General features: G+C 55.0%; 1 protein-coding gene across 1 annotated transcript; it reads left to right on the top strand.

The window, feature by feature from the left end:
* Window positions 1-8,040: 8,040 nt before the first annotated feature.
* On the top strand, window positions 8,041-9,330 carry KCNJ12 (potassium inwardly rectifying channel subfamily J member 12). Its single transcript, XM_054390931.1, has one exon. It carries the CDS (start codon window positions 8,041-8,043, stop codon window positions 9,328-9,330), a length of 1,290 nt encoding a protein of 429 aa, XP_054246906.1.
* Window positions 9,331-9,651: the final 321 nt, after the last annotated feature.

Below are 9,651 nucleotides of genomic sequence, written 5' to 3'. Positions count from 1 at the left end.
TGGTGGGACACAGGTTGTGGTTATCACCAAGAACTGAGCAGCTGGACGGTGCAGTGGCTTTAGAGCCCGAAAGAGAGTAAAGGATGCTGACGTTGGTTGATAGCTCAGCCTTGCTTACAGCCTATCTCTCCCTGTGGGAAGGGACCTGTGCATCCCAAGCTGTGTCTCCTGCTGCTCTGGGTGCCTGTTCCCAGCCGGAACGCCACCGTCTGAGCCTCTCCCTGCGGCTCCCTGCTGCACCGGCTCCCAACCTGCCGCACGTCTCGCCTTCAGCATAAACATTTCCCCGGGCGCAGGCTCTGCCCACACAGGAGTTTTCCCTCGAGCAGGAGACACGGACTCCTCGGGAGGGGTTGGTGCTGGGTGAGAGCGGAAAGCCCGCCTTGGGATGGATGGGATTTGGGAAAGGGACGTTGCTGGGAAAGCAGGAAGTGCAAGATTAGTCCTGCCATGGGCTGAACGACGTCCAGAGCCATCGTTTTCTGCCTCTAACCCTAAGGCGTAGGCAGCAATTGCTCCATGAAAGGGCTCTTAAAATAATTGCTGCCTGTGATGCCCCAGGGATGCTGCCTGTGATGCCCCAGGGAAGCTGCCTGTGATGCCCCAGGGATGCTACCTGTGATGCCCCAGGGATGCTGCCTAGCACTGCCCTGGTCCCCTCAGCTTTGCAGCCCTGGGCTCGTCTCCATCTGACTGGTGATAAAATCCACTAGAGGACATTTGCCCTTTCTGTCCTGCTTTTCCCTTTTTTCCCTTGACTGGAATAGAGATATTACCTTCTTCCTGAGCCTCTTGCCCCATGCTGGGTGGGAATCCACTGCTCCAGATAGGAACCTGCATCCTTGAAGATACCAGGGCACAGGGAATGTGGGAGCATGACTGGCTGAGTTTGGCTCTGCCACCATCTGCCCGCAGCCCCGCTGCTGGGATGATTTGGGGCTGGAGCCCAGCACATATCTACGTTTGGGAGCATGCAGGCAGGACCAGGGCTGTGTGAGGGAGAAAAGTACATGCGGTAGGCTCAGGGACAGCCCAAGGTCACCCACCCAAAAACACTCTCTGGCCCACACTGTCCTGGAGTGGGGCTTTTTGGGTGGGAGACACCCACTGAAGCCCAGACAGGGAAGGGGACTTGCTTGGAGACTTGCACAACTGTCACCCTGGGCACAGCCAAGCCAAGAGATACTTCCAAGCCCAAAAGAGCTCTCAGCCTTGAGTCCCATTGATGTGGGTTCATCACCCTATAAACATCTCACTGACCCCAGCTGCCTTCTACCACCCAGCACCAGACATCTCCATCCTCAGTGCCCTAGCCTCACAGCCCCCATGGAGCTCCCAGGACATCCCCAGCCACTGTGGCAGGACATGGGCAGAGGGGATAGGGCATCACCACCACAGAACCTTAAATCCCAGGGCTGCTGGGAGCAATCTCTGACTTTCTGTGGGACAAATCCTGCAGGATACAGAGCCCAGGCATCAGCAGGCTGGGAAACCTCCCCTCCCCCTTAGTAAATCCCTTCCTCGGCGCAGGACAGTAGGTTACGGGACTCAAGCAGAGGTTGGATTTAAGGAGATTACAATTTCTCCCCCAGGATAATCTAGAAATTCAATTAAAACTCTCTGTCTCCTGCCTGGGCTGCAGCAGGGCCACAGGGCACTGTGCCCCCCTCAGCCATGGCCAGACAGTGCTGGGGAGACTCCTCCAGGCTCACCACAGGTAACAGCTGACCCCTTCATCCCAGCCCCATCCCCCCTGGGCTCTGTCCTTTCCCAGGGTGATTTGCTGGGGTATTAACTACTGTCCTCTGAGCTGGGGCAGCTGGTACTGGCTGCAGGGCTTTGTGGGGGGCTGCAGGGACCGGGCTGTGGGTACCCTGGTGGTGTGGGTGAAGGGGTTGCAGGAATAAGGCAGTCTGGCTGCATCTCCTGGGGGGCTGGGGCATCCTTCAGCAGTCCTGGTGTAGATTGACCCTGCCAAGGCCTTTCCCCCTCAACCTGCTTTTGCCCTCATCCTTATCCCCAGCCATGTCCTGCTATATGGATGTGAATGGACAGACAAACAGCTGCTGCTTCTCAGGCAAGCAAGATGGGATTGCAGGTCCTGGCAGGGCTTGGTTGTGGGGACTGTGGGTGCTCTGTGGTGAGCTGGGGTGCTGACACTGTGATGTGTGGGTGCTGGAGCAGGGGTGGGTGCCATGGCTGGAACAGACTCAGAGGCACCTGGGCTGGGATGCTCTGTCCCCCTTGCCATGCCATGTTCAGTGCAACCTCCAAGGGGATCTTTTCCAGGGGATTTTTTCCAGGATCTCCACTGATCCAGGGCATATTTAGGAGGAGTTTTAGGGTGCTTAAGCACAAGCCCATCACCCCACAGAAGCCATCTGCTCCTAGCAGTGCTGAGTGCTGCACGTGTCCCCTGTTCTCCTCCCATGTCCTCAGTAGTGTCTCCACGTGTCTCAGGGGGGCAGAGATGAGCCAGCACCTCTCCTGGCACTCCATCACCTCCAGCTGCCACATCAAGGGCCTTCCTTGCCCTTTGTGCCTCAGTGTCACTCTTGGATGTCCCATGAAAACAGAAATGTCTCAGCTGCTTGTTGGCACTAGAGGAGTGTGTGTAGGTCCAGGGCAGGGGTGTATGGGGGTCCAGAGCAGGGGTGCATGCCTGTAGCTCTTTTCTACCTGTGTCCCTGCCTGTGGTGGGAGCCTCTCTCCTGTCCTCCCTGGCAGCACCAGGGAAGCCGGGGCTCATTCATCCCTCGGATTCATCAAGGTCTGACCTGGCCTGGGTCAGCCCTTAATTTATTGGAATTGCCCAAAATGGGAGTGTTGGAGGAGAGAGTTATTCAGGCTGCAGTGCTGTCCTGTCCAGATGCTGGCTGCAACTGGAGAAGCTCCCAACTCCACTGCCCTCATTCCCATTTTGTAGGTGCACCGTGCTGGCTCATTGTGTTGGGATGGGGCAAGCAGGAGTGATTTGGGCACCTTAGGCTGTGCCATCACAGCTGTGCCACAGCCCCATGCTGGGAGCTGAAATCCCTCCTCACTGCTGACGTTGCCACCCTGCTGCTGGGGCATGAAGGGCTTCGCTGCCAGAGCTAGCAGCCTTATCTCCTGCTGCAAGGCAGACAGCAGCACTGAGTGTGACCTCCTCACACTGTCCCCTCCTACACCATCCCCTCTCCTGCACACATGGCCAAGGGGATCTGGGTCCCCCAGCTTGGCTCCTCTGAGTCCCTACTTTTGATGATCCCATCCAGTTCCCTGCATGCTTCTGTGAACTGGGAGAAAAATCCACGCTGGGAGGATGCAGGAAGGGATGGCAGCCCTGATAGCCCCCAAATATGACCCCTCCAGAGGCAGAGGGAGAGGTGTGATGCTAAATGACATTGCCACATTCAGCAGGCTCTAGCTAATGACCTCCCCAGCGCTCAACAGATTTCCCTGCCATGCTGGCTGCTCAGAATCTTCTTGTAGCATTTAACTCCCTTCTTAGGAAAAAAAAAAAGAAAAGAAAAAAGGAAAATAAATAAAATTAGCTGTGCAGTCTGCAGATTGCTGGAGACACTTGGGCTCTCCGCAGGAAACTGCTCGGTGGTGGGAACTGGGTGGCTGCAGTTCAGCGGCAGGAGCTGGTGTCTCTCATGTCAGCTCGTTAGCTGGGGTAGTTCTCGGCGTCGCTGCCTTCAGAGCCCGCAGGGAGCCGGGGCCGTTCCTTCCCACTCTTCACACTGTGGCCTTGTTTTATTTCCTGCCTGTTAACACTGTTAGTGCTGCACACAAGACATGTGGCAGGAGCAGCAGGGGATGCTCCCACTCCTGCCCGACAGCCAGCATGGGTTTGTCGGCATCAAAGCTGGGGCTGGTGATGGGATTAAGGGGCAGGGGTTGATAGGGGAAGTTTGGGGGTTGTGCCCAGGAGGTAGAATTGTGATAGTCAAGGGTGTGAAAGTCCTGAGAAGGAGGCAAGGAGGGGGATGTCCCCTCCTGTAACACCTCCACTAGACCTCGGGGCAGCTGTGGTGGGAGGGAGGTGCCAGGGTGATGCTGCGGGATGGAACTTGTGACCCAAGGAGATGCAGGGTGACCACGGTCCCGCGGCAGAGCACATCCAGCCACCGTTTTCCACTCGTTCACATGAGCCCTCTCCCAGCCCGAACCTCCTGCAGCCACAGCGTGAGGCTCCAGCCCTCAGATGAAAACCAAAGCAGAGCTGCAGCTTTCAGCGCACTCGAGAAAGTGATTTCCAAACAAAACTGTGCTAAATAAAGTAGGAGCTGCGGGCGGGCGCCTGCTCCGCCACATCCACTTGGCTGCCTTTATTTAGCTGCCATCTCCCCAGGCTGCCAGGACTGGCCTGGGGGCAAGTTGTTCCCCGAAGAGATTTGGGGCTTTGGGGAGGACACAGTCCATGGAAGAAAGGAAGGAAGGAGGAAAGGAAGAAAGAAAGGAAGGAAGGAATTCAGAAGGAAGGAAGAAATTCAGAAGGAAGAAATTCAGAAGGAAGGAAGGAATTTGGAGGAAGGAAAGAATTCAGATGGAAGGAAGGAATTCAGAAGGAAGGAAGGAATTCAGAAGGAAGGAAAGAATTCAGAAGGAAGGAATTCAGAGGAAGGAAAGAATTCAGAAGGAAGGAATTCAGAGGAAGGAAAGAATTCAGAAGGAAGGAAGGAAGAAAGGAAGAAATTAATTTAGAAGGCAGGGAGGCAGGAAGGCAGGAAGGCGGGAAGGCAGGAAGGCAGGAAGGAAGGAAGGAAGGAAGAGCAGCAGGGGTCTCTGGAGAGCCGGAGGGTCCACAGGAGTGTCACCCTGTGCAGCCAGCACTGCTGCCTCTGCAGTTACCTGGGCACAGTTAATCCAGACCCCAGCTAATCCTCCGGCAGGTCACTGGGAGCTCATTGCATTTTGTTCACTTCTTAGATGCATCCAGAATTAATCAAGAAACCCCAAGAGTAAATTCATCCCATGGCAAAAGCACTTGGTGCATTCTCCTGGAGTGAGCTGGAAGGGTGCTGGAGAAGCAACTTTTTTTAAATTTTTTTTTGTCTCTAAATGCTCAGCTCTCATGAAAAAAAAAAAAAGAAGGAGAGATGAGAAGGAAGACTGGAAAACAGTGACCAGGCTGGAGTTTGGCATTGTGAGCCTGCCTGAGACATCCAGCTCTGCAGGTCCACTTTGGTCCCAGTTGGCTTCCAGTGCTGATGATAATGGCCACCATTAATACCAATTGTGCCTATTTTGCTCTTCACCGTGGCTGTAAGGAGGGAGAGGAGCCTGTGCTGCCTGGGAGGAACCTCTTGGTCTGCCAACACAGCCCCAAAGAACCCTGATGCTTGAAAAAACAGTGTTGGGGATTATAAAATGGTTGTCTGGACTGCAGCAGGTATAACTATGTGGTTTGGTGGCACATGTGGGGCTGTGTCCAGCACCTGGGAGGCTTGGGCATGCTGTTGGTGCCTCTGCTTGTGGTGCTGGGCTTCTGCAGGGATCCCAAAGTCCCAGGCTAGATTTGGGGTGAATTTCACAGAAAGTTAACCCAGGGTCTGGTTGCTGGCTGAGTTTCTGCAGCATTGGGCAGGCTGGGCTTGGCAGTGCTCGCTGGTGCTGGCACTGGTGCCAGGCTGGCCAGTGTGTAATGGAAAGGGTGTGCTTGTCCCAGCGTGTCCCCGGGCACTGGAGCTGATTGCAGGGATCGACTGCATCGATCTGGCTGGCAGGTCCCACACGGCACATACAGCCCAGAGGCTGCCCCTGGGCAGCAGCCAGGCACTCCTGTGATGGGGTGATGGGGTGTCATGGGGGGTTCTGTGCCCACTCCCCCACCATGCTGCTGCCCCACGCAGGTCTCATGGCCAGTGACATGGTTTTGTCCCCAGAGACACGTCCCGTATCACGAAAAAACTGGAGGAACTACGGCAAGGGGAGCTCTGGGGAAAGTTTTTGCAGTGCCATCTCTTTGGGGTGCTTGGGACTTGCCATGTAGCTTCTCCAAAGTCCCATCCACTGCCTGATGCAGCCCCCTGTGCCATTTCAGGGGCACTGGGAAGACCACTCAACTTGGGCCACCTTGCCTGTGCCCAAGCCGCTCCCACCTCTCTCCCAGGCAAAGTTGAACATAGGTCTCTGACCCTGCAGCTGAGCCCTCCAGCAGGAATTAAAACATCTCCCTGTTCCCTAGTGACAGTTGTCCCTTTGTAAAACTCGGGCCAGTAAAACCCATCTGTGACCATAGATGGCTCCATGTCCCAGTGAGTCTGTTGGGAAAGTTGGTCCTCAGGCCATCTGCCCTGAGCCAGTGCCTTCCCTGGGCCTTCTCCAACCAGCTGCACGCTGGCTGTGTCCTCTTCCATCCCCAAGCTGGGGGATAGAGGTTAAAGCCACATCTCCCTGTGGTTTCCCTCGACCCCAGAAGAGCTCAACTCAGGAGCTTGGGCGAGTGCTGCTCTGATGTGCTGGGCAGAGGTCCATCTGGCATGGGCAATGTGAACCAAAAGAGCTGCTTTTGGGTGTACCTTTATTAATATCTCTGTGCTAAGGAGAGCAGCTTGGCCTCTCCCCTCTCCTCTCCAGCAGCCTGACCCTGCTCTGACAGCAGAGCCCGTGAGAAAAGCCAAGGGGAGAAACTTCAGTGCTAGCCAAGGTTTTTCCTCTGCTGGTGTCACTGAAGGTCCCAGTGATGCCATATGTCAGCACTGGTAAGGCCACACGTCAGTGGCCCTCACTCCCAAAAGGGACATTGAGGTGCTGGAGAAGGTCCAGAGAAGGGCAATGAAGCTGGTGAAGGGTCTGGTGAGCAAGTCTTGCAAGGAGTATCTGAGGGAACTGGGGTTCCTGGAGAAAAGGAGGCTGAGGGGAGAGCTTCTGGGTCTCTACAAGTCTCTGAAAAGAGGCTGGAGCCAGGTGGGGGTTGATCTCTTCTCCCTGGTAACAAGGCAAGAAACTGCCTCAAGTTGCACCAGGGGTGGTTTAGGTTGGACATTGGAAGAAACTTCTTCAGTGAAAGGGTTCTCAAACGTTGTAACAGGCTCCCCAGGGAGGCAGTGGAATCCCCATCCCTGGAGGTGTTTAAAGGCCACAGAGGTGTGGTGCTGAGGGATGTGGTTCAGCACCAGACTTCTTAGAGTTGGACTCAATGATCTTAAAGGTCTTTTCCCACTGAAAGTGTTTGATGATTGTATCTCCCAGCAAGTTTGCTCACTCCTTTGTAGTAAGAAAAACAAAACTGTAAGACCTTCTCCCTTCCTCATGTGTGGTTTTTGGGAACAGCTGTGACAGTTCAAGAGGGAAAGGGATCTACCTGAGAGAGTCCAGTGCAGGGCTACCAGGGACTGGAGCACTGCCCTATGAGGAGAGGCTGAGAGCCCTGGGACTTTTCAGTCTAGAGAAGAGAAGACTGAGAGAGGATTTAATAAATGTTTATAAATATCTGAGGGCTGTGGGTCAGGAGGGAGGGGACAGGCTCTGCTCAGTTGCACCCTGAGATAGGACAAGGGGCAATGGATAGAAACTCCAGCACAGGAGGTTCCACCTCAACATGACGAGGAACTTCTTCACTGTGAGGGTACCAGAGCAGTGGAAGAGGCTGCCCAGAGGGGTTGTGGAGTCTCCTTCTCTGGAGACTTTCCAGCCCCATGTGGATGTGTTCCTGTGTGACCTGTGCTGGATTCTATGGTGCTGCTCTGGCAGGGGGTTGGACTGGATGATCTCCAGAGCTCCCTTCCCACCTCTAATATCCTGTAAACCTGTGATAGGAGGGAGAGTAAAGGCACCTGGTATGTCTTTGCTCAACAGGCAGCTACCTACCCTATCAGCCCTATGACCAAGCACCCCCTTGGGTCCCTTTGCCATGCGAGGTAACAGCCATGTCTTTGCTTTCTCATTGCAGAGCCTCTCACGGGATCTGCCTGGTGACGTGGCAGCCAAGACGTGGAAGCTTGGGACTTCTCTTCCACCACAACAGAATCTGGGGGGTGGGCAGGGGTGGGTCAGGGGGATACTGGCAGTTGCAAGACCCTTTGTCTTCACTGTGGGTTTGGCTCAGGGATGACCACAGGCAGAGTCAACCCTTACAGCATCGTGTCTTCTGAAGAAGACGGGCTGAGGTTGACCACCATGCCAGGTATCAACGGCTTTGGCAACGGGAAAATTCACACCAGGAGGAAATGCAGGAACAGGTTTGTGAAGAAGAACGGTCAGTGCAACGTGGAGTTCACCAACATGGACGACAAGCCTCAGAGGTACATCGCAGACATGTTCACCACGTGCGTCGACATCCGCTGGAGGTACATGCTCCTGCTCTTTTCCCTGGCCTTTCTGGTGTCCTGGTTGTTGTTTGGGTTGATTTTCTGGCTCATTGCACTCATTCATGGAGACCTAGAAAACCCAGGGGGAGATGATACCTTCAAGCCTTGCGTCCTGCAGGTCAATGGCTTTGTGGCTGCTTTTCTGTTCTCCATCGAGACCCAAACGACCATCGGCTACGGCTTCCGCTGCGTGACGGAGGAGTGCCCGCTGGCGGTCTTCATGGTGGTGGTGCAGTCCATCGTGGGCTGCATAATCGACTCTTTCATGATCGGTGCAATAATGGCAAAGATGGCCCGGCCCAAAAAAAGGGCCCAGACATTACTGTTCAGCCACAACGCGGTAGTGGCGATGAGAGATGGAAAACTCTGCCTGATGTGGAGGGTTGGAAACCTCCGGAAAAGCCACATCGTGGAAGCCCACGTCCGAGCGCAGCTGATTAAGCCCCGGATCACGGAGGAGGGGGAGTACATTCCGCTCGACCAAATAGACATCGACGTGGGCTTCGACAAAGGCTTGGACCGGATCTTCTTGGTGTCCCCCATCACCATTCTCCACGAGATCAATGAAGACAGCCCCTTGTTTGGGATCAGCCGCCAGGATTTGGAGACAGATGACTTTGAGATCGTGGTCATCTTGGAAGGCATGGTAGAGGCCACCGCTATGACGACGCAAGCTCGGAGCTCCTACCTGGCCAGCGAGATCCTCTGGGGCCACCGCTTTGAGCCTGTCCTGTTTGAGGAGAAAAACCAGTACAAAGTAGACTATTCCCACTTCCACAAAACCTACGAGGTCCCGTCCACCCCTCGCTGCAGCGCCAAGGACTTGGTGGAGAACAAATTCCTCCTGCCCAGCACCAACTCCTTCTGCTACGAGAACGAGCTGGCCTTCATGAGCCGCGACGAGGAAGAGGAAGACGACGACAGTCGGGGTTTGGAGGACCTGAGCCCGGACAACAGGCACGAGTTCGACAGGCTTCAAGCCACGATAGCGCTGGACCAGCGGTCGTACAGGAGGGAGTCAGAAATATGACTCTTGGCCCTTCCACTGACTTTTCCGAGGGTATTTTTCTTTTCCTCCTCTAATCTCTTCCCCTACAACCCGCTCAAATTATGCAGAACAATGCAAGTGCCATAGGAATGCTTGAGAAATTAGATTTGTTCATAGTTTTCCGTTTCATTGCAATAACCACTGAGCGGTCTGCAGGAGGGGACGGCGGCAGAGGCCACGGCGTGTCTCCCGTGCCTGCCGCCCGCAGTGGGGCTGGTGGCCCTGGGGGGACACGGGAGGATGGTTGGGTGGATGGACAGACAGATGGAGAGAGGAGGCTCTGTGGGGTGCGGGCAGGCACTC

Source organism: Indicator indicator, chromosome 22 (genome assembly GCF_027791375.1).
Source record: "Indicator indicator isolate 239-I01 chromosome 22, UM_Iind_1.1, whole genome shotgun sequence".
NCBI classification, from domain to species: domain Eukaryota; kingdom Metazoa; phylum Chordata; class Aves; order Piciformes; family Indicatoridae; genus Indicator; species Indicator indicator.
The sequence above is the reverse complement of the archived record's forward strand: the minus strand, read 5'-3'. Positions and strand labels throughout refer to the sequence as shown.

Coding starts and splice junctions, on each gene's coding strand:
- KCNJ12 (XM_054390931.1), top strand. CDS start 8,041: ATGACCACAGGCAGAGTCAACCCTTACAGCATCGTGTCTTCTGAAGAA.